Genomic DNA, 25,388 nt, shown 5'->3' with positions numbered 1-25,388 from the left:
TTGCTTTTTAATAACAACTCTTTAAATATCATAGGGAAGCAGCACCACCCACTGGCAAAAAGTGTTAACTCACGGCATTTGCTTTTTGCTGGTATTGAGTGATGATTATTTTTAATTCATAACTATAGTATTATTTTTGCTTTTAACTATTACCCCTTCTTAGGCAGTAGCTACTATGCATTTTACTAATTAGTTTGATTTTTTGGTAATTCTGTTCACTCCTTCGGGTACTAATATTTGGGTTAATGAAGTATTCTGTTTAAAAATTATGCCTCAATCCTTTTTGCTTCCACTCTCAAATATCAGAAGTGTTTTTTTTTAAGTAATTAGAACTGAAAAAGCCAAACTTTGACTTTACAATGCTTTAGTTCCTCTTAATTTATAACTGAATGAAATTTCTTTTTTATTTTTTTCAGATGATTCTTTGGGATTGGGACTTGAAGCAGTGGTCTAAACCCCATTACCAGGTGAGTGTGTGCATTAGCACTAAGGAAGAGTGATGCTTGTGAGGAACTTAAAAGAAACATTTAAATTTAGAATTAGAACTTCTTATAGTAAGAACTTGATAATCTAAAATATAACTAACTAGAATCTGCAATTAAATGGATCTTTTTTTTCTTCTGAATTCCACTTGTAGGCAAAAGAGGCAAATGATCCCCCAAAAAGTTCATTTAAAAATAATTCTTCAAGCAAGAGGCTGGATGACCTCTTGTCGGGTATGTTGTAGTGGGGATTCCTTTTTGGGTTTGAGTTAGATTAGATGGATACTGAGGTCTTTTCCAGTTCTAAAATTCTGTGTTTCTTTGGTTTAATAAACAAAGGGTTTTCATGGATTAACTTGGGCTTTAGCTTAGGCTTCCATCTAAATCCATTCAAGGACCCCCTTTTAAAAATTGATTTCCTTACTATGAGAAAAAATCAATTTAGGGTACTTAAAATTCTCTTTAGTTTTTAAAATCAAGAAAAATCACAAAACTTTATTCATTATTAATACGACAAATACTAAAGTATATTTTGAGTCACATTGTTCAGTGACTAATTATGCACAAAATACCATCAGCATTGAGAAGAGATAAGAATATGAATTAGATATGTCCAGCTCCTCTTCTCTCCTTCTCCCTTCACTTTATAATCTAGTAGGGAAACTAAAACACATATACAAATTATAATAACATCTAGCATGCGGCAAGTGCAAGGACCTTGTTAGAGTTCAGAGGAAGGAGAAACAATTTTAAGCTTGGAAGTTGGAATGGAGGAAGGCTGAGGTTTTCACCTTGGTGAGCACTTCTCGAAATTGGAGGCAGTTTGAGCTGTGTCTGGAGGACAGCAGACTCAGAGAGAGGATATTGTAGGTATAGGGAATGGTTTAGGATAAGTTTGATGATGACAGCTAGCCTGAGGTCTAACAAAACTCTTAAGCTACACTGAAAAGGACTAGAAGAGGAGCAGACAAATTGTTATTGCAGGAACTAGTTGGATGGGTTACAGTTCCACGAATCTGTATTATGTGCCCACTATGTACAGAGGCACCTATCCAAAGACAAAAAGAAATAACAATAACTGCCTTCAAGGAGCTCGTGTTTTCCTGGAGGATTCATGAAAACATCTCTGTAAATAAATTATAATTTGAGGAGGAAGAAAGGGCTAACAAGGAGAAGGTTAAAGGCAGCTAGTATTTGAAGAGGATTAGCTGAGAAGAGAATCTGTTCTGGGAACGTCGGAGAGCCAGAAGATACGATGTTGTGTAAGGAGGAGTAAGGAGACCAGGGGGGCTAGAATCTGAGTGTGTGAGGGAGAATCCTGGGAGATCAACCTGGAGCAAGATGGCAAAGGACATGAAGTGCTGGGTCCTCTTCTCTTCAAGCTGATTGGAATCCAGTCATTCTTTCTAGCCAGGGTGTGACACAGTTATACTCCTACTGTTGGAAGATTATTTTGGCAGCAGAGACAAGATTGGACACAGGAGAGGCGAGACTGGAAGTGGAAAGGTGCGTTAGGAGGATATTGTAGTTGACCAGGTGAGAAGTGATGAAGGATCCAACTGGGATGGTAGCTATGTGAATGGAGAAGGGGGACAGAGAGAAGGGTTTGGAGGGTGAGTGACAAGGCTTTCCAGCTGGTAGGAAACTGAAGGTGATTTGCAGCTCATGCCAGCTAAAAATTCAATATGGAGACTAAAGGAGGTGTATGCAGATTTGGGGACCATCTGCATAGAGAGGGTCATTTTAGGGTGAGGGAGTAAAGAGTATATGGGAAGAGGGTTGTTAGTTATATCAAAAACTGTTGGGAAGTTAAAAATGATGAGTGCTAAGAAAAGGCCATCAGATTTAACAATTGTGAAACTGTTGGTAACCTCTGGAAGAACCTTTTAGTGTGGCATTCTGGTAGGAAGTCAGGTGGAAAAGGGGGTGAGAAGTGAGAAAATGGAGATGAGTTTATATGGCTTTTCTACAAGTTGACTGGGACAGGGAAAAGACATCTGGAGAAAATGACAAAGCTAAAGAAAAACTTAAGACTGGAGAAGACATATTTATAGGCATCAAGGAACAAACAAAGAAGGAAAATGGGGAAATAAAGAGGTTAGTTTTGGCAAGAAGAGTCCTGTTTCTCAAAAACTAGAGCAGGAAAAGAGAGTTTGAGGGGAGAAGGGAGCTTGCTTGATTGCTTCAGTAAAGTAGGAAAGAAGAAGGAGATGAGGCAGAGGGAATTGAGAAAAAGTTTGAAACAACTAATTTGGGAATAGAGAGAAAATAGGAACAAATAAGAGTTTGCCCTGAAGGGAGGAGTTGAGATTAGATGTGTGCTTAGTTGACCTCTGTTAGATAATCAGAAGGGTGGGAGATAAATTCAGAAGCCAGGATAGGGACTAGGAAAAGCTCATTCCAATGTTGGGGAGAGAGAATGTCGTACACTGCTTCTAACCCCCATCCTAACACTTAGGAAAGGTGACACTTCTAGGCAATGGCTCCCCATTAGTTGCTGCAGCATTTCTGATGGGGAAGAAGGAGATGGCAATTTCTCTTCACAAACATATCTGGGCTGTTAAAGTCTGATTCTACTTGTTCATTTAGTATAGCTGGATTCTTAGAGACTGTGCTGACACGTTCAGCCTCTGGCAGTTCCCGTACAACTGAAACAGTTTCCAGTACTGTCCTGGGGACAGACTGTGGGTCCTAGCCCAGCTTATCTGACTGCAGAGAGACTGCTGGCTAGGAGGTTGGCCACTAAGTAATTTTGCTGGAGTTGTAGCAGTTTCATTTGATGGAGAGAAGAGATAAAATTATGGACCTCTGGAGTGAAGAATGGAACAGGGAGAGGAGAGAGGAGAGGGGGAGAAAGAGGGAAGAGGGAGCATCGGGGGTCAGAGGGAAAGAGGAGAAAAAGAGCATTAGGAGAAACAGCCTCCATAGAATAAGAGAGAGATGTAAGCAGATAGTGGGAGAAAGGCACTAAGGGGGGAGAGGAAGAAAGATGAGGTCAGTAGATAAACTTGGAGAATTCTGAAGTGTGAATATTATCAATTACTCATGATCTACCCTGGGCTGTGGGTCTCTAGAGTCAGTTATTAACATTAATAAGTGTTATTCTGAAGTTTTGATGAATTACCTACTCTCTATAGCTCTTCCACTACTTTTTACCCTTACAAATCTGCAGAATAGGTTAGGCATGAGCCCAGATCTAGGAGGGATTGTTGGGGCTCCAGTCCCATGAGATGAAAAGGGCTGGGCTGGGCTGTTAACTCCTTCAGGAGCATCAGAACCTCTCATAGATTCATAGAGGGCCTTCTAGTGAGTGATAAGCAGCATGGGAAATGATGGAGATATTCATCAGAGATGAATCCCATTATATGTAGTATGTTTTTGACCAAGAAAGGGAGGAAAGTACTTTAATGATGCATTTTAAAGCTTTTTCTTATAGCAGTTTTTGAATTCATTTCAGTTAGCCAGAAGAACAAATTAACTTGAGTATCTCATTTCTTTTCCAGCTTTACTGTACTTCTCTTGGTTCCATGTATTTTCCCTTCATGATTATTCCCTGACAGTAATATTAGATTTATTTAGTAGTTAGTAATCCATTCTTTAGTTGTATTTTAATATTGATTACAATCATCTGTTTATTCTGAGCCCATTTTTGTTCTTTTGCTATTTCTCTGTCAAAGCATGCTGGCCATTTTGTTCTGCAGGCAATGTTAGAATTGAATTTATGAAGTTTCAGTATATTTCCATGTTGCAGACTGCTTCTTTTTTATTGGCCTTGACTTTATTGAAACCATGTAAAGAGTTTTGAATTGTACACACTCTGTATTTAAAATTTTTTTCTACAAAATTCAGTTTTCTTAAGATAAATGGATGCATCTATCAGAATCATTTTGTGGAATTATTAAAACAGACTGCTAGACTTTGAGGCTAAACACTAATTTCCTCAGATTTTCATTTGGATGAATGATAGTCTTACAGCTTGTCCCTTTTCCATTTTCTATTAATTCAGTATTAACTGGTGAAGATTAAAACTTTACCACTTTTATTTCTGGTTAAGTGAATTCTGAATTTAAGATTCAGAAATCTTAACTCATACTCATCATAAATTACCAAATGGGAAGTAAAATACTTTATTAGGAGTAGTAGCTAGCTAGCTATTCTTAGAGTATCTAATCTTTAGCTAGATTAATTCACAAATGGAATGAACTGCTTTGGAATCTTTTAAGTTCTTGATCTAGACTGTGTAATCAGTCACTTTTCAGACATCTCATAGATAAGATATATGCTTTGGTTTAAGATCAAATTTTTAATTATCTTTTAGAATTATATAGATGAAATCCCAAGTTATGGCATTTCCCCCCAGTCTTTACACTCAATCAGAATAATGTATACTATATCAAATTTATAGAAAATATGCATTTGATGTGATCTAACTTAAAAAAGATTTTACTCTATAATCTATGGGATAAAATATAATATGTTAATATTACAATCATAGAAAAATTATTATTTTGGTATTTTCTGTGTAATAAAATTAAAGAATTAATAAAATTTTAAGTATTTTTCTCTTTTTTTAGAATGCATCACGAGGAACTGATGTTGATCTCTCCATGCTAAACGAGGCTCGTCAAATGGTGACAGAACTGTTGCTGGATCCAGCCCTCCCCCCACATGTGATCACTTCTCTTCGAAGCATGGATAGTTTGATGGGTGCTTTCTCCAAATCATGTGGGCCAAATGTCAACTCATTCCCACTGTTTTCTGGGTTTAACCCTTGCAGCGAAATAGACTACTCAGATGAAAAAGACACAAAGACTTACAAGGTTAGAGAACTGGGGAATAAATCACACAGCCTTCTTAATAAGTCTTTTGACTTAATGAGATTTTCAAATAAGAATCACCATTAAAAATTTTGTACAAAATAGAATAATTTTGCAGAGATTTTTAGGATTATATGTTAAATTGAATCTTCTTGATTTTTCCAGAGATAGTTATGATCTACAATTTTCTTATGCCATATTTGATAACTTCTTTTGTATCAGATGATAGAATTAAATATATTTTTGATTTAGTGATAATAAGCTTGGCATTTATGGTTTGTGTAGCTCCAAGGTTGGTCCTGTACCAATTAAAGTTTTTAGTGCTTCTTTTTAGAAGAGTGTGTGTGTGTGTGTGTGTGTGTGTGTGTGTGTGTGTGTGTGTATGTTCATTTGGAAAACCTAAAGGGAATGAGTTTTCTGAATTTCCGAATTTTATAAACAATAATCTGCCAAGTGTTTTTTTTCAACTTATTGTCCCTTTGGACTCAGTTTTCTTCTGCTTATTCTCATTAGCAGTTACTATGACTTAGATTTTGTCCTGAAGATGCAGCATGATGTAGTGAAGAGAGTGCTGGACTTGGAGTCAGGGGAATGTGGGTTCAAATCCTGCCTCAGACACTTATTAAGTGTGATTGAGCAAGCTATTTAAATGCTTTGTGCCTCAGTTTCCTCACTTGGATTTGTTGGTCTCTAAGGTTCCTTCTGGGTCAGAATCTGTGTTCCTGTCATCTAGATTTTTTCATCATTATATGTGGAAAGCATTTCTCTATTCCAAGAACTTAATTCTTTGTAAGTTGTTTTTAAGTAAGATTAATTAGTGCCGTGGCAGCTCCCACGTGATTAAAAGGAGACAGCATAGAAACCGTTTCAGGGCCGGGTAGATAGAAGGACTCTGGGAGTGCATCAGTGACATAGACGGCCACGTATTGTGAGTGTCCAGTGCCATTTAACTTGCTAAAGACTTGGGCACGGAGGACTTTGTTCTTTAGTAGCTGTGCCTGAAGCATCTGCCAAGGCATCTGCCGGGAATTAGGGCTGCTCCCTTGGAAGATGGCTGTGGGACTGCAGTGGAAGCAGGGCCGGGGCCAGAGACTTTGTGCACGAGGTCCTTGTCTGTCTGCAGGAGGGTTGGAGGCACTCGGCTCGCACTGCTCTCCCTCTCTCAGAGAACTGTGCTGCTTTAGCTGTTCTGGCCTGGTTGGCCTTTGGTGTTGATGGTGGTGGGTTGGAAGAGGAGCGTTTCCTCCCCTGGATGGTGGTCACAGGGGCCAGCTCAAGGCAGAACTAATGATCTGTGGAGCTCCATTGGGATGGAGCAGTAGTAGAAGTCGAGTTTCTGGGTTTCCCCTATTTTATCAGACAGATAATGATCTTCCTGATGCTGTTCTCGGGGCAGTGCAGACAGTTGTGGGAATCTCCTTTTGGTCAGAGGTGCAGATTCTTTATGAAAGAATTCACGAACCCAAAATATTAATGGCAAAAAGGAATTTTATTGGCACTGAGAAAAGGGTCTCTTCACAGCAGACAGGAGTCCTGGGAGGCAGCTATACCCTGCTCCAGACTTATGCAAAAATACGGGTTTTTAAATTGTCTTTAAAAGTCTGGGGTTCAGGTTTCAGATTGAAAAGAAAGCCAGTGTCCGTCCAGGCCTAGATACTTATTAATATCAGGCCCAGATCTCCAATTGAATGAAAATCATTTTGAAGGCTTTTCCCCAGAATTTGAATGGGGATCCCACTGTCCAAAAGATCAATGTGAGGGGGGTTTGATTTGCTTTAGAAAAGCCCAGACTTCTCCTAGACTTCTGGAGTCTGCGAGGCCAGGAATCTCCCTTCTTTTACAGATCAAAAGGGAACACAATTTCACCCTCCCCCCATCATTCCTATATGGACAACTTCATCATACTAAGAACGTGATGCAAAATTCCTTGTCATATAATTAGGAAAGTGATGGCTAGTTTTAGTCTGCTGGGATGGGAGACAGAAATGGGTGATGGGTCTCTTTCTGTGACTTCCGTGATATGGCATTGGTCTATTTTCTCTTGGGTAATGCCCACTGGACCCAATTGGCCTCTGAGCTGTGGAAGGCCGGAGCACAGCAGAGCAGGCTGGAGACGGGAGAGTCAGAAAGGAGCAGACGTGTAATTTCAAAGTGAGGGAAACGGCTTGTGGGCAAGGGCAGATAAGCACGTGTGCCAGGGCCCTGTGCCTAGTGGGGGGCCCGAGGCCGAGGGGAAGATCTCAGAACTTAGACCAGTGGCTGTGTGCTGAGTTGCAGCTCTGACAATGACACAAGCTTAATTCAGGTCAGGACTTCGTGACCAGAACTTGTCAGAGCTTGTCTGGTGCTGATTTTGCCAGAGGGCGAGCACAAAGGATTGTTCTTATGCCAGCTCGGGGCACAGCTTGCTTGCAGGGCCTTAGCTCTGGAAAACAGGGGATCTCCTAATATCTTAACAATAATGGCATCCAAAGACTAGATGGATGGCTCTTAGGCTGCTGCGGATCTCTGTAACCTGACCTGGGCTGTGATAAAAAAGGGTCTCTTTGGGTCACATCAGAATCAAGAAAAGAGCTTGTGGGAGCTGGTGACCTCTGAGATGCTTCTCACCAGCAGGGGCTGGAGGCTGTTGCTGAATTGCCTTTTATCAGCACACTCTCTGAAGTTAACAGAAGAAGCCAGACTCAGTTACTAAGGGATATCAGTGCTATTCTGGGCAATGCCGGGCCATCCCTTTCACAGGAAGTAGTTACTGTGTTATGCACAGACTCCAGGATAAGATGCAATTTTCCCTCTTCAGTATTCAAAGCCTTTTACATTCTGGCTCCAATCTGTCTTTTCAGGCCCAGGATACATTCACACACACTGGGGTCTGGCCAAGAGGGCTTCTTCCTTGCCTCACATGTGACCTTGCTAGCCTGTGACACAGCCAGCATGAGGTACCCTTCCACTTCTGCCTCGTAGAATAAATACGGGGTTTCCTTTAAAACCCATCTCAAGGCCCTGTCCAAGGCCTTTCCTGATCCCTCCCCCCAAACCGGCTGATGTTTATATGTTTATACTTATATGAGCACAGATTATGTTCCTCCATGGGATAATAGCCATCACCACAGCTGGCGCTTCCATGGCGCTTTAAGGTTTTCTAAAAGGTATACAAATAGCATTTCATTTGATCTTCACAGCAGCCTTAGAGGGCTAGTTCTTATTAAACCCATTTTACAGATGAGGAAATTGAGGCAGACAAACTGAGGCAACTGGCTAGCCCAGGGTGACATAGCTCATCTGAGTCAAGTGCCAACTGTCCACGGGGCCACCCAGCTGCTACTGTAGAGCGCCTGATGGTCTCTGGAGTCCCTCCTGTCAAGACAATGCCTGGGACACAGTAGGTGTTTAATAAATACTTGTTGATAGATTGATTGCATTTGTTTCCAAAGAAGTAACTATGCCACGGGCCGAGCGCTTCTTTCTTGCCTTTCTCCTGTGGATCTCCCTCTCCATCTCCAGCTGCCTTTCACACAGCTCAGACTGAAGGTTAGGGAAATCTTTCGTGTCACAACGAGAACTTGCTCTCCTTTCCCTTCCTGCCATCCCTGATGCTGTGGAGGACAGTAGCATCCTCCTGGCCCTGGGGCCCGCAGTCTGTGAGTCATCTTGTATTCTCTGCCCTCCTCATTCTCCCTACAGAGACCGGGCCTGTCGTCTTCCCTGTGAGTCTCCCCGATCACCCCTTCTCTTCTCGGACGCTGCCTCCCTCCAGGCCAACCCCTTGTGACCGCGTCACTGTAATGGCTCCTGCTGGGTCTGCCCCCGGTCTGTCCCCACTCCCACCCTCCATTCGGCTGCTAAGTGCAGGTCTGAACGTCACCCGGTCTCTCCTCAATAAACTCCCCTGGGGTTCCCTGCTGCTTCCAGGACCAGAACAGAGTCCCTGTTTTATGTTCCAGGGCTGGCCCTCCTCCTACCTTTCCCTTCTCCGCTCCCCGCCACATGGGCCTGCGGGCTGGGCCACGAGCATTCCCTTCTGATTTCTGTCCTTCGGCTTCCCGGGCTCCCTTTAAGTCCCAGTTAAAACCCCATCTTCTTTAAGAAGCCATCTTTCAATTCCTCTTAGTGCTCTCCCTGTCTTATTTACTTCCTATGCATAGAGCACCAGGCCTGGACTCAGGAAGACTATCGCCTCAGTTACATTTGGTTTTGTATTTGGTTTTGAGGCAATTGGGGCTAAATGATTTGCCCAGGGTGACACAGCCAGGAAGTATTAAGTGTCTGAGGCCAGATTTGAACTCAGGTCCTCCTGACTCCAGAGCCAGTGCTCTGTCCCCTGTGCCATCTTGCTGCTCCCAGCCTCAGACATTTAGTAGCTGTGTGACCCTGGGCAAGCCACTTTACCCTGTATGCCTCAGTTTCTTTGTCTGTAAAATGATCTGGAAGAGGAAATGGCCAATTACTCCAGCATCTCTGCCAAGAAAACCCCAGATGGGGGCAGGAAGAGTGAGACAAGCTTATTTATACATAATGCTTTGATGTCTTCCCCCATTAAATTGTAAGTTTCTTTGGAGGGAGGAACTCTGCTTTGCCTCTTTTTAAAGTACCCAGTGCTGGGCACATACAAAGTGTTTAATAAGTTTATTTATAAATTTAATGCTTCATAAATTTAGTTTGTTGACTGAATATTTTATGTAGTGATTTAGAGTGATTCAGAAGATAATCGTTACTGATCAGCAGCTGGGGATGAAGGGAAAGAAAAATACTCATCTATCTATCTATCTATCTATCTATCTATCTATCTATCTATCTATCTATATCTCAAATTCTCATATATCTTTTATACCAGAAAACAACAATATCTCCTATCTTTATTTTCTTTCTTGTATACAAGTTGATGATAAAAATTTAATTAGTATCTTCCAAGATATGTGCTAGAGGCAATGTATTTTCAGCTCAACTATTCTGCATTTTCTTTAGTGGAAAATGACATGTAGAATAATGACTCTTGTGCACCATAAGACACTTGATCATCCAAAAGAATTTGGTTGTGTGTGTTGCACTATTTGTTGCTTTAGACTGAGGTTTGAAAATGTCCTTATAACCATTATAGGTATTTCAGCAACTAGATTAAGCTATAAGAGCTGATACTTGAATGTCGCTCCAGTTCTAGACATTATTCAGTTATATCATTAGGCATTTGAGACTGTTTGAATAAGAAGAAATCTTAATAATTGTCTGGTTCAATCTCTTTTTGCAGACAAAGAAACTCACACTTAGTGAGGATAAAAAAATTAGTCAAGATTATATTTGGAGCTGAGTTAGTGGAAGAGCCCGGCACCCTTTTTTTTGCTATACCCTGCTTCCTCTCAACTGTTTTGTTTCTTAAAGTTTGTGAGAAAACAAGGGAGAGTTTGCTGAAGGAACACACAAATGAGCAGCGGAATAGAAAATAATCTGTATGGGATCTGCTTTGGAAAAGAGAATATTACATACCCTCCTATGTTACGGTGTATAATAACTTCTTAGCCATCTGTCCAGAGGACTGACGAGACCGAACCATCAGAGACAATCTAGATAGACTGAAAGAAGAATTTGGTCGTAAATGGGCCCAAGGAGTGTGGTGAGCTTAGAGAAGATTATGGAACTCTGTCTTCCATTTTTATTGATTTCATGATATTCTCCAGCTATTGAAAACTGCACTCTAATAATATTGGATGCCTCGGGGTTACTAAGTCTAATGTTTACTGAAAACCAATTTAGAAAAAAATTACTGACAGGTTTCTGTAGAGTTTCATTATTCTTCTCGTCTGTGCTGCAGTTGCAGCTATTATACAGAAAGAGACTTTGGAGTTTTTAAGAATTCATAGGTTTTGCCTTCTGGAATGCTCTGAGTTATTGTGAATATTTTAATTGTGAAGTGAAGCACAAACAGAGGAAAAAAGTTCTCAACAAACCACATCTGTGTTCTCTGTCATTGCGAAGAAAACAAACGCTTACCTATTGGGGTAGAGGGAGAGTGGACTGTCCCGGGGCAGTGTTGGGGTTCACTGAGATGCACGGCTGCCATGCGGGAGTGGCCATCTTCAGAGACTTAGACTATAATAAAATAACTTGCATGATCCCTAAGGAACTTGTAGGCCTTGTGGTTGTTGATCGTTCCCATTCATTCAGCACCTCCTTAGTCATACCTAGTATTTGCCGAGATGGACTGAGTGCTGTGGACGTGGCCAAGGCCTCAGACAGCACTTGGTTTAGGAGAGAATGGGTCCGCAAGCGGACCACAGCAGAAGCTTCCGGTGAAGGAGGAGGTGCTGTGAGGTTCAGAGGAGGGAGATCTCTTCCACCTGGCAGCCATTGTAACCGTCACAGGGAATGGAGCAGGCCAAAATGTGGAATTTGTGAGGATAATTAACCCAGTTCCAGGAAAGAGAATGACTTTAATTTCTCTGTGACTTATTGAAATATGGTAAATGTATGGATGTACTGGGGCCGCTAGGTGACGCAGTGGATAGAGCCCCAGCCCTGAAGTCAGGAGGACCTGAGTTCAAATCCGATCTCAGACACTTAACACTTCCTGGCTGTGTGACCCTGGGCAAGTCACTTAACCCCGGGGGGGGGGAATATATATATATATATATATATATATATATATATATATATATATATATATGTATGTATGTATGTATGTACCAACACACATGTAATGGATGTGATCATTATAATATTGTTTAATTATTTTACAGACTCTAAGTCATAGAAATAGTTTGCTGCTACCACAGCTGAGGAGAAACTCGAGGCCCTCCGGCCTCCCTCTGCCGCCCCCTGAGCCGTCTCCTTCCCGATGGGAGTACAGTACCAGAAGGCGCACGCTCACTCTCCGCCAGCCGAGTACCCCGAGGTAAAATGCGTCCGGGTCCCCTGCCCCCGCTCCTGGGCCTGCCTGCCAGAGCCTTCGCGGCCGCGCTCCTCTGTCATCTGCAGGGCCCGCACTTTCTGGGCCTCGGTGTCCCCCTCTGAGCAGCGGAGGGTCACTTATAGAGAGCCTTCTGCTGGCCAGAGTCTCTCGGCCCAGGCCACTTGCTCTGGACAGCCTGAGGGTTGGGACTCTCTTCAGTTGCTGCCGTAATGCAGTCCTTCCTGCTGCTCCTCTCCTTTCTTCCATCAAGCCCTTTGAGTTCATTGGCATGGAAGCCTGGTGAAGAAACTCCCTCCCCGAGGGCAGATCTGTCCCTGTTGGGCAACATGGAGAGTGGGGAGTGACTGACTCTGGCTCATGGAGTTAGTGTGACCCAGAGCAGAGATGGGCAAGGCAGCTCCCAGCCTTGTTGGGACCAGTCTCCGAGAAGGCCCAGGCTGTCTGCTGCCCGTGAACCCGAGGAAGGCCGCGGCGGCAGGACTGTCACCCCCAGAGCCCTCCATGGGGCCCCAGGCCTCCTTGCACCTGTAGTCTCTCCTCCCTTCCCCAGCTCTGGCGTGTTCCTCAGGCCTGGTCTCCACTCTCCCCTCCCCCTCCAGCAGCTCCTTCCCAAAAGATTCTCCTTCCTCTCCCCTGCAGACTTGGGGGGGGGGGGGGCAGACCTGAGGTCAGGCCAGGAGTGAGCAGCACTGTGGTCGGAGACTTGGGGTGGGGTGGGATCAGGGAGGCTGGAGATGTTAGGAACCCTCCCCCCAAGGGCAGGAGCTGGAGGGGACACCCCGACCCAGACCGGACTGTGGTCCCACCGTGGGAAATGTAAATGAGTGAGCTGATTGTTAGTGGGGAGGGCCAGTCTGAAAGTTGCAGCAGGGAGCATTCCCCTTCTGGACTAGGGGAGGCTGAGTGAGTGCTGGAGGGAATGGCTAGAGGTGCAGTGACACGGAGGCACTTGGGTCTGTGAGGGCAAGGCAGGTGGAGACAGGATAAGCAACACTTTAGAAAATTTACTCTTTTTTAAAAATGGCCAAACTTAAAAATGACTCCCATTTAGCAATGGAAAAAGAACCCCCTCCCCAATAAAGACCTCAGTACATATTAGCATATTTTGACAAAAAACAAATTCCCACATTAGCCTTTTATGTCTCTTTCTGCATTTTAAGTTCATTATTTCTGTTTCAGGGGTGTTATATGTTTCATATTCATTCTTTTGGTCTCATGTTATTGGTCTCACTGTATTGATCAGAATTTCGAGTCTTTAAAGTTATTTTTCCTATAATGTTATTGTTGTTCTAATTTTTCTTCTCTCCGTATCAGTTCTTAGAGATTATTTCAGTTTCCTTTGAAATTATGCATTTCATTTTTTATGGCACAGTATTATTCCATTTATATTTTGAATGCAATTTGTTTAGCCAATCCCCAGTAGGAGTTCTAGTTGTTGACTACCACTGAAAGAGCTGCTATCTATATTTATGCAATTTTGGACCCTTTTCCTTTCTTTTTTATTGGGGTATGGGCCTAGCAGGGGGATGGTTGGATCAAAGAGAATCCACAGTCTGAGAACTTTCTGAGCATAAGTTCCTAATTTCTCTCCAGAACAGCTAGGCCAGTTTTTAGCTCCACCAACTGTGCACTAGGGTGCCTATTTTTCTATAGCCCTTCCAACATTTGTCATTTCTTTTGTCATCATTGTCAGTTTGTACATGTAATGCTGAATCTCAAAAGTTGCTTTAATTTGTATTTCTCTAATTATTGTTAGGTAAATGCAGACTCAGCTAATTTGAATTACCTCTAATTGGTCATTTAGAGCATTTCTTCATATTCTTGTTGATGGTTTGTATTTCTTCTTTTGAAAATTACTAACCTTGAACCATTTGTCAGGGTCTTATTCTTCTAAGTTTGAATCCTTTCTTTATATAGGGTGTCCCAAAAGCCTTAGCATAAAACCACATAAGACTTTTGGGATACCCATTTTAGTTGGGAATGATGCCTTTATCAGAGCAACTTCCTGCAAAGATTTTTTTCCAGTTAATTTTTATCATGTTAGTCACCTAGCATTACTAGGTATCTAATCTGTGTGCTAGACACAGTGCTAAATACTGAGGATACAGACCAAAAAAAAATCTCTACTAATGGGAGAGACATCGTGCAGATAATTACACACACACACACACACACACACACACACACACACACACACACACTTAGCAAAGACACTTGTCAAGGAATCCAGGAAACAGAGATGAGGAGGGAGAGCATTTGAGGCACAGGGGCCAGCCAGCCAGGGAAGATGCTTGGGATCTGGACATGTCATATAAGACAGGGAGAAGACCAGCGGCGCTGAATTGCAGAGCAAAACTAGAAGGGGAGCAGGGGGCCAGGTTCTAATTTGCACCTGGAGATAATAGAGATCCGGTGGGCCAGGAGTGGTGAAGTGATTGTGTTTAAGGAAGGTCAGCTTGATAGAAAAGTCGGGAGAGACTTGTGACAGAGAGATGAAGCAGCAATCACTTGCCACAGTCCAGGCTTGAAGTAATGAGGGCATGGGCTGTATTAGATTTAGATTTGTTTGTGCTTTGTTTATTGTTGTTTTTAATTTTAAATAATCAAAACTGTTCATTCTAGCCATGGTTCTATTACTTGTTTAGTGATGGATTCTTTACCTTATCTATTCATAGATCTGAAAGACAATTTCTTCCTTGTTCCTCTCTCTCTTTTTAAATGATATACACCCTTTTAAAGCTGTCATGTGTCTCTGTGGAGTTTGTCTTGAAGTGTTGCTGTAAACCTGATTTCTGCTAGATTACTATCTTACATCATCACATTACTGCACTTAATTCAAATACTGAATCTTTCCCTCAATAACTGGTGCTTTTATGTTCATCAGACATTAAGCTTCTTTGTTAATTTGTTTTTATATAATCTGACCTGTTCCACTAATCAATCTCTCTCTTTTTAAAATCAGTACCCAAATCATTTTTGTTGATTACTGCTTTGTATACAGATTATGAATTTTGTTACTTTTTTCTAACTATAAAATAATCATTTGGAATAGTTTGGTCAGTACAGCACTGAATAAGTAAATAAAGTATTAATTTCATTTTTATTACATTGGCTCAACCTACCTAGGGGACAATTAATGTTTCTCCAATAATTCAATTTTTATTTCTTCAATGAGTATTTTATAGCTAATTCATATAGTCCCTGGGCAAACCTTGGTAGATGTATCCCCAGATATTTGTTTTATAACTTCTGTAGGTATTTTGAATGGAATTTGTCCTTCTAATTTATCCTTCTGGGTTTTGCTGGTTATATATAGGGATGCTGATGACTTAGGTGGATTAATCTATTATACACTATAAGTTTGGGGAAGTTTTTATGTCATTAATTTTAATTGACCCCTAGGCTTCTCTAGCACATCATCATAATACCAATACAATTGATAATTTTTTTTCTATTTTGCCTATGTTTATTTCTCAGTTTCTTTTTCTTGTCTTATTGCTTTGCCATTTCTGTAGTTTTGTTAAACAATAGTAATGATGATAATCTTCCTTGATTTATCTTATTGGAAAGGCATCCATTACTTATGGATTTAAATAGAGTATTTACTATATTAAAGAAAGTTCCATTTATTCCTATGATTTAAAGAGTTTTAATAGATATAAGGGATCAATATTTTCAGCATCAATAAAAAATGTTCTTATAGTTAATGTTACATAAAATTTAGTAAACTCTGATTCTTTATCCAGAATCATTTGTCTTAGATCATAAAATTATTAAGAATCTATTTCCCCCATTATGAATATAGAGAGTCCTATATTTTTTTAGCTAGAAGCCTTAGAAATTAATTTTATTCAGTCCTCTCATTTTTTTCCCCCTGAGGCTGGGGTTAAGTGACTTGCCTCGGGTCACACAACCAGGAAGTGTTAAGTGTCTGAGATGAGATTTGAACTCGGGTCCTCCTGAATTCAAGGCTGGTGCTCTATCCACTGCGCCACCTAGCGGCCCCAGTCCTCTCATTTTCATAGAAGAGAATGAAGACTCTGAGAAGGGACTTTGCAAAGGAGATTCAAGACCTTAGGCTAGTTTGATTCTCAGTCTGGATTTCATTTGCACTTTACTCTGCTTCCTCACCTTTGATGTACAGAACCCTTCCTCAGCTAGTAGGAATCAGATGAACACTGGAGTTGGTCTGAGGCAGAAATGCCCTTGCTGATCAGCCACAGCTTCAACCTGCACAACCAGGATGGGCCCCTTACTCCCAGCCTCTTAGCCCCAGTTAGAAGGAAATGTCAAGTGCGTTCTGCGTTCTGAGCTGGAGGCCCTTCAGTCCGACTCGCCTTCTCTTCCTCCTCTCTGGATCCCGTGATTGAGAAGCAGAGCTGGCCTAGGTGAAGCTTCCCTTCCACGACTGCCACTCCTTTCTTTCTCATCCCCATCGGCCTCTGGCCGCTGTGTGCTGGACCTGCACTGTTGTGTCCCGTGTGGCTCCCCTGATCAGTTGTTAATCAGTCACTTTTCATATTAGCTCTTTGTCTCTCACACTCTGTCCATCTTCTGTGAATCACAAAAACGCGGCTCCCCCCACATCCCTAGCCACCTTTTCTAATACTGGATATGCTTTCACCCCCTTTCCCCTCCACCCACCTACCTGTTTACTGAACTAGTAGGAGGTGGAAGAGCAGCCAGAGGAAGAGGAGGAGGGATACTGCCTGGTCCTCTCTGCTACTTCCAGATCCCTCTCTCTACCCCGCAACCATTCTTCCTTTGAAGTTCACAAAGGGAACTCTAATCTTTGATCTGACTCCTAGACCTCAGATTGGGTAATGCTTTTGGCCCAGAAAAGAGTCAGTCAGTCAGCAGTTCTCTTCTGGGGGGAAATTTTTTTCACCTCATCTCTACTTGCTCTTGGCAAATGAAGAGAACAGAAGGGAACAAGCATTTATTAAGTACCCACTGCATATTAGACACTGTGCTAATCTCCTTACAAATATTATTTCATTTGATCCTCATAATGACTCTGGGATGTAAAATGGTTGTTCCCCACTTTACAGATGAGGAAACTGAGGCATATAGAAGTTAAGTGACTTGTGTAGTATCACCTACCTAGTGAATGTCTGAGACTAGATTTGAACTCGGATCTTCCTAATTGAAGACGCAGTGCTTTATTTGCAGTATCACCATAATAGAGGGAAGGATATGTAAGAATTTGGCTGGGCCCACTGTTGGGTCATCAAAGATTAAGAACATTAAAGAGAGAAAGGAAGGTTCCATACATGTGAAAACATAGCAGCGTTTTTCTTTGGTAGAGAAGAACTGAAGACAAAATAAGTGCCACTGATTGGAAATATGCAACTATTTGTTGTAAGAAATGATAAACACAATGAATTCAGAGCATCAGGAGTTGTACACGTTAATGTAGAATAAAGTGGCAGAACCAAGACCACAGTATTTGCCATGATTCTAACAGAGTGCAGGAATTATAATGCTAAATTGAGCACTGTGCCCCTCTGCTGACTGGGGCAGGCCCTGGTCTCTGGTGATGAGATAATAGACTTGTTTCTCACCATCAGAGAAGTGGGGGAAATGTTGTTGGGAATGGCACGTGTCCTGGCTTATGAGGTAAATGTGTCAGCTGGCTTTGCTGAACTGTTTTTTATCTTTGTTACAAGGGAAAACTTGGTATGGTATGGGGAAGAGGAAGTGGGGAAGAGGAAGCATAATGTTTGGAAATTAAGATGTTGTAAAACCTTATTTTGTCCTGGTTGGTTCCTAACCTAAACTTTTCAGTTTAGCCATCTTGTGTGTTATGTGTGACTAAGCAATCTAGGATCCTCAAGGAAGGACAGGGGTAGCATCATAAATCATAAAATGTCAAGGCTAGAAAGGACCTCAGAGATCATCTTGCTCTCTCCCTTTTTTTCAGGTAATAATGGAACTCAAAGATGGAAAATAATTTGGTCAAGGTCCTAGAGTCATAAATATATATTGAGACAGAGGAACTTGGGGAGGGTAATGTAGTCCTACTCTCTCATTTTATATGTGGGAAATAGAGTCCCAGAAAGTAAAGGGTTTGCCTTGGGTCCCTCAGCAGCTTTCAAGGCCTGGGTCTCCCCCTGCACCATTTGGCTTCACAGGATGCACAGTTGGGCAGTGGCGGAGCTGGACCTCTAATCCAGATCTTCTGATTCCAGGACATTGGTTTTGATCCTTCCTGGCTCACTGTCTGGAGAGTCTAATTTCTAGTTACTGATTTATGAAAATATTGCAGAGGGCAAGTACAGGTCATGATAATTCCTTTTGACAGTCACTAACCAGTGGGTTAACGGATTTTATGTTCCTAAAGTGGAGCCTAAAAGGCTCTCTGCCTTCAGTTATAAGTTTTTACTTTAGTTTTATTTATTAACATATATTTCCTTTGGCATCTGTTAGTGCCTAAGTGTGTGGGGATTCTTTGGTAAGACAGAGTGGTTTTCTTGATGTCTGTGTTTACCTATCTTAACTTCATCACTTAATTGTCCATTCCCATGGTAAGTCTTTGGGCCCTAAGAAAGCCAAAATTCTGGACCCAAAAGATCACAGGGAAGTCCAGAATGAGTGGAGTCAGAGGACCATTAGAGAAATAGAATCATAGCATATCAAGGGGGTCAGACATTATCTAGTTCAATTGCTATCTGAGCAGGTGCTTAACTTGTATTCTCCTTTTAGCCTAGAATCTCCAGATTCAAATGTATTTACATTCCCAAAGCAAAGGTCATCTTCAGTAACCTTGACTGACTATAGGAGTCCTCTGAGATCTGGTAAGATACTGAGTTTTGTGATTTAAATACAAGGATAGAAAAACATTTGACAATTTGGGAAGAGAGAAAACATGACATTTGGGGGAGTTGTTTCAGACCCTTTTCTTGTTTTTATTCAATTTACATTGCCATAAAAATCTATGTGACTCAGTAGTTTATGTTGCTTTTCATTTGGTCATGGGGAATTAGTTGATAAGTTGGGTGATTACAGTTCCAGTAATGCAATATCCTGCATTCAGGAAGAGAAAAAGTGTGAGGGGACGTCTTCAGAGAGGTAATAACAACCCTCTTCTTGTCCCATTCCATGGAATAGTAATCATAGGGGGAATGTTCTAGGTATAGCAGTATGGGGTGAGTGAAAACCTTATTTTCTCCTGGTTGGTTCCTAACCTAAACCTTTCAGTTTAGAGTATTTTTCTCTGAAATATTTTTAAAAAGCATTGTTAAAAGAAAAAAATCTTTCCATTATCCAGGATAATGGAAGGAAGTCCTACTTTATGGCAAATTTGTACTGGTTCAGATTTTTTATATATATATATATATATATATATATATATATATATATATATATATATATTTACAATGTGTTGTTAGATTTGTGTTTGCCTGTTTGATCTTATGGGAATTCAGAAGGCTAAAGCTAAAATCATGAGGCCAAATTCAGAAGACCTAATTGAAGAGTAACTAGGTTTTCCAGATTTCCTATTTTATCCCTCTTAGAATTTTCTCATGAAACTATAAACATATATAAACTTTAAGACATGCAAAACACCAGCCTAGGATGTTCTGTATTTCCTTTCCTTCCCTCTGGCCATCTTTCAGATTTATAATTATCCAGTAGATCAACATGACAGCTAGAAACTCCAGCCATCTCTTCTCTTCCTGGCCTACCATATTTATATACAAATTTAAAGTATCTAATTGAAATTACAAAATTGTAGTCAAGTCTCAATTCCTTTTGGGCAGTTAATGAGACTTGGGCCTTCCCTGGTGATAGGACTTCCCATTTTCCTGCCTTGAATTTGCAGGATCTCCCCAAAGTCTTAGGACAGATATTGAGACCACTAATTGTTACTTCTGATAGAAATCCTTTTTCTTGATGAGAAAATGGTGTGGACCATTAAATAAAGAGGCTTCATGCTATGCTAAAGATTTTTGGGGAGTGAAGATTAAAAAAAAATAACATCATGAATAGTATCACCATAGGACTTGTCACTCTGCTCATGGGGCCTTAAAAATAGGATCTGGCTTTGGTTCTTACTATGTGAATAAAACTCTAGCACTAGAAAATTGGTGAATGACCATACCAGAATGGGAAACATTCCCACAAGCGTGCTTCCTGCAGCGTTCCTCTCCTTCCCAACCTGTCAGCGGTCATCGATAAAGGGAAGAGTAATAGTTTTGCTGGAGTTCCAAGGGAGCTCCAAGAAGAATGTCAGTGTTGATTGCTGACCTGCTAGGAACAGTCTGTATTGCAGATACTTTAGCTTCTTCAAAGAAAAGAATTGCACAATTAATTTTCTTTTAGGTGCTTCACCCAACCTGAGTTCACCTAGCCACGAATCAAGGTCCACTGGTTCCCTAGTTAACTGGTCACCCATAGGATTTCCTGATGCTGCTGATTTTCTTACTAAGCCGAATGTTACTTTACACAAACCTCTGGGGATTGCATTTAGTACTCCAGATTTGCCTCGGCAACTTAGAAGTTCTGATAGCCAAATATGTAACAGGTAAGCTCCGTAAACTTTTATTTATTTTATTATCAGACGTAGATGTCATTTTGGTCATTGTACACATGTGCATTTTTCTGTTCCCTCACCCAAATTCCACAATTGCTAGATAGCTGTGATCCTGTGTAGGATGGTACTTCTCTTTATGTAGTGTTTTTATTCTATCATTTCATTCATGTTAAATAAGCTGTATCCATTTTTCAATGAAAATTGAAATTTTTCCTTTGAAAATTTTCCCTACCTCTCTGGGATGAAATAAAGACCTGTTTCAACACTAGGATCACTGAATGCTGACATTGCAGGGTATCAGGAAAGTTAGAATAGGGAATGGAGGGGTCTCTGCTGGGTTAGCTCAGAGCAGTATGGTGCTTCCTGGGCCCCCAGGCTTCCTTTGTGTCAGCTAGTGCCCATGGCCTGGGAAGCCCTCTCTTTCAACAGGCGCACATGGTTTCTGCGTGGTCAGAGCCGAACCGGACTCCTAGGAAATCAGAGATGTTCAGGGCTCTTTCTTTTTCAGAATAACTCGGGGTCCCTGGCTCTTTTCTGGCAGGTTGTAGCGCCTGCCCCCATTATTCCCGGCTGTTGCAGTATTGTCTGGCTCCCAAAGACCTCAGCCTCCTCTTTATTTGCAGAAACAATGCGATCACCCCCTGCCAGCCCCTCCCTCAGCTGGGCACCTCTAGGAAAGTAGCCTGAATTTTCTCCTTTGGGGCAACTATAAGGGAGGATGCAGAACAGTTAGCATTCTCCACGGGCTTTTTGCTGGTTTTGCAGCCACCCTGAATGAGGCAGCAAGCAAGAAAACCAGGAATTGTTGAGTTGAAGTACGGGGTAATTTACAGCTCTAGAATGCCTGGTCCACACTGGATCTCCTGGGGAGGGAGGCAGAGCAAGGGGCCGTTCCTGTTCAGCAGGAGTGTCCCTGGGGACTCGGCCAGCGGTGGCCCTCCAGCTTCCTCCCTCCATGCTGCTCTCTTTAAAAAGATTGAGCTCATCATTTGCCATTTAAAACAGTGAGAGTGTGTGGTCAGTAGGCCTGTCACCTCCCTTTTTGTCCTTTGGTTTAGGCTTAGCCAGGCCTTGCAAACCTTAACTTGGGTTGGACCCAGGGCCCCGCTTTCCTTCCTTTCTGCCATTCAGTAGCCTGTGTTTTTCCTCCTGAAGCTGCAGAATCAGGTTCACAATGGGGAATGGAAGAAAAGGCTGTGTGGGAGGCCTGGTAGTGGTCCAAGGGGCAGAGGAACTACAGTGGCCTGTGAAGCAGACTGGCCATCGGGTTTGGGCCCCTTTAAATCCCGGCTCATTTTGTCCAATATTGGCAACTTGTCTAGTGTGATATTTTCCCTCTAGTTGTAGTCTGATGAAAAATAATCTCATCTAAAAGTACGTTTCCTCAGTTGTACTCACTTGTAGTAAAAGAGATTGAGTGGGGAGCTAATTGAGGAAGGTAATTGAATCTCTCTGAGCCTTGGTTTCCTTCCAGGTATAAAATACTTACATTACCTCTTTCACAGAAGGAAATTTGAGGCAGCTAGGTGGTGCAGTGGATCAAGTTCTGCCCTGGAGTCAGAAATCTGTTCTCACTGCATAATCCTGGGCCATTTAATTGTCCTTTGTCTGCCTCAGTTTCCTCAGCTATAAAATGGGGATTATAATAGGGTTGTTGTGAGGATCAAATGCGATAATGTTTGTAAACTCACTTAACATGATATATCTGGCACTTTGTAGACATCATACATGTTCTTGTCTTCCTTTGTTCCCCTTTTCCCTCAGAGTTACTGGGATTAAATGAAATATCAAATGCAAAAACACTGTCAGCTCCCCAGAAGCTGGGAGCATTGTTAGAGTGATCTCTAGAAGAAAACCTACTAGATTTAAGGAAGTTGTGGCTTTAGGTTAATTTTCCATTGGGTTTAGGTGGGAAAGTATATTTAGATAAAAATTAAGAGAAATAGCCTTTTGATATACCTTTATCTAATTTATTTCTTAAGTTGTGGACGTGAGGTACTGAAGCATGTTTCAATACATGAATCTGAATATGGTACAGATGACCAGGGTGGAAAACCAGGTGAGATTTCAAAAAATACGTATGCTTTGTAGTATTTTATTGGTTTTTTTTTTAAGTTGGCCTAAAATGAAATGAAATGAATTGTTAGTTTGTCTTTCAAGTACATAAATATCACCCTAGAATTTGAAAATTATTTTTTGTTGCTTCTGATCAATTTAGCAAATGGAAAGTGCTCCGTAGCCCTTTAGCATGGAACACGGCCCTTTCATTGTTACTCAATGTTTAATGCATTAGAGGAAACTACACAAGTCATTTAGTGTGAGGGAGAACCCAGGATTGAAGCAAACCTATGGAATCTCTCCCATGTCTCTTCCATTGCTAATTCTTGGAATCCATCCAGAGTTAGATTCAGTAGTAAGACAAGAAGACATGGTGTAGGTGCTCGAGGAATCTGGATAATGGTTCCAAATTAAGTTCTGTCACTGACTAGATGGTCAGTTCCAGGCAAATAATTTAACTTCTTTGCATTTCAGTTTATCCTGCTGCATCACAGAATTGTATCTTATTTTACAAGATTTTTAGAATGAAAATATCATAGAGAACGTGGATGACAAGATAACATTATTGCTATTAACAATAGCAATAATAAATATTTGAAGCAATTATACTTACATTGAATTTGGGGCCTTTATGTATATTTAGAGTTTATATTGGTGTGAGTGTTTTGGATACTTTTTTTTGGTAAGAAAATTATTTTTTAGAAATTCTAATTATTTTATGGCTATGAAATAGTATGTATTTCAAAATAAGAATTTTATTTATAATGATTGTGTCACAGTATAATGTGATTAGAAAAAGTACTATTTATGCTTCTGTAATAATGATGATGGGGATTTCTTAAATGGTTTTTTTTAGAGTATTTGTTAGAAGAGCTATTGGCAGATTTGGTTGTCCTAGCCAGAATTGTATTTACAGATAGTTTGTCTCTTGCCCAGTGTGAATATAGATAGATTTCCCTTGTTCTCAGTTGGTATGTGCTAAGGAATTATGCATAGATTTTAAAATTTATCCTAAACTGGGCACACTAAGGAAGGCTATTCTTTCACAAAAAAAATCATAGATGGCATTCCAAATCTAAATAATTTTTGTATCATATAACTGAAAATTGATTCCACTTTTATAGTCTGATAACTTTATTTTTACACGTTGAAATGATGTTTTCCAATAGGAAGATGATAGTTCACTTAATGGAATTGTCATTATTAGTTATTGGGACCATTTAGTGGATCAGAGTTCAGATTCTCTTTCCCATAGGAAGTAGACCAGGAATTTCAAGTCAGCCAGTTTGGTGGAAGAAAGTGCAAATTAGTTCATTGGATTGGTTGCTGTTGAGTGAACTTAAAATTTTTCTAAAAATAAAATTTAAATAACATCGTGCTTGGAACTGTGCTTAGAAAATTAATGTCACCATTTCTAGGAACTGACTAAACATTTTTCATTCTTCCCACACTAGGCAGTTTTTCTTCATTATCATATGAACAAATTAAGCTATTTGTGGGAAAGATTCCTTTGGGACCTGGAGCTCCTTTGAGAAAGACTGAGTGAAGTCTAGTGTCATTTACTGGGCAAAACAGATCCAGATTTATGCCACTGAGTAACTCATGCTTCCAGTCAGTGGTTTTGAGTTTTGAGTTTAAGATTGGGCTTAATATAGTCTAACAATTATAACCAAATCAAAACATAACAAGAAAAAATGATCTTTCTCACCAAATTGTCTGCAAAGGATAAAACAAATATATGTATTACTTTTAATTTCATCTCTTTCTTTGAAAGTTGAAGTTGGAAACACCAGTATTACTCAAGAACCAATCACAGAGGCTAGAGAGGAGCCAGAGCAGGAACCAGACAAGAGACTTGACAGAGAACTGAAGGAAGAAGAGAAGAGGAAGGAGAAGAAAAAGGAGGAGGAGGAGGAGGAGAAGGAGAGAGGAAAAAGGGAAGAAGGCTCAGAAGAGGCCCAATGGCAGTCCTCTGATAAAGCAGGGGAGGACTTAATTCATCACCCAGATAGGTGCTACAACCAGAAAGCCTCAGAGGAGGAAGATGAAGAAAAAGAAAAGGAAGGGGAGAAAGAACAGATGCCATCAGTGACACAGCAGAATAAAAATTTAAATTATCCTTATGGAAACACAGAGGTAATACTGTTTTAAAGAGTACTGCTTTTCAATTTTTGGAAAATTTGTATGCCAGTGCAAAAAAATATGATGCTTTTACTCTAGATACTTTTGGTTTTACTTTTTCTCTGAAGACTTAAAAATACATCAGGAAAAGAAATATTTTTTTTTCTAGGTAAAAATCCTAAAAAGAGACATAAGTATATTAGTTTACATCTGTTATCTCAAGACATGTATGATAAATTTTAAATAAAAATGAATTTTAGAATTCATTTAGTAGATTTTTAGCATGAAAAGATTTTTTATTTGCAGAAATAAAGTTTTATTTTCAATTATATGCTACTAATGGGGAGGTCATCTCTTTAGAATCTCCTTTAGAATCTCCTAATGTTTAGAAGTCTTTAAATGTAATTTATTTAAAGTGATTTGAAAACCTCATTCTACCACAATAAGAATACAATATTGAGGATTTGTAG

General features: G+C 40.7%; 1 protein-coding gene across 1 annotated transcript in view; it reads left to right on the top strand.

Moving 5' to 3' along the window:
* The window catches only part of PDE3B (phosphodiesterase 3B), a 139,611-nt gene that overhangs the window by 75,704 nt on the left and 38,519 nt on the right, over positions 1 to 25,388 (top strand). The window contains exons 2-8 of the mRNA XM_074275604.1: positions 417 to 467; positions 5,057 to 5,302; positions 12,031 to 12,185; positions 18,909 to 19,000; positions 20,529 to 20,730; positions 22,722 to 22,798; positions 24,572 to 24,933. Coding sequence (XP_074131705.1) covers positions 417 to 467; positions 5,057 to 5,302; positions 12,031 to 12,185; positions 18,909 to 19,000; positions 20,529 to 20,730; positions 22,722 to 22,798; positions 24,572 to 24,933 — 1,185 coding nt within the window. The remainder of the gene's footprint in view (positions 1 to 416; positions 468 to 5,056; positions 5,303 to 12,030; positions 12,186 to 18,908; positions 19,001 to 20,528; positions 20,731 to 22,721; positions 22,799 to 24,571; positions 24,934 to 25,388) is intronic.

This window comes from Sminthopsis crassicaudata, chromosome 6 (assembly GCF_048593235.1).
Source record: "Sminthopsis crassicaudata isolate SCR6 chromosome 6, ASM4859323v1, whole genome shotgun sequence".
NCBI lineage: Eukaryota > Metazoa > Chordata > Mammalia > Dasyuromorphia > Dasyuridae > Sminthopsis > Sminthopsis crassicaudata.
This window is presented reverse-complemented; position numbering and strand designations above follow the sequence as displayed.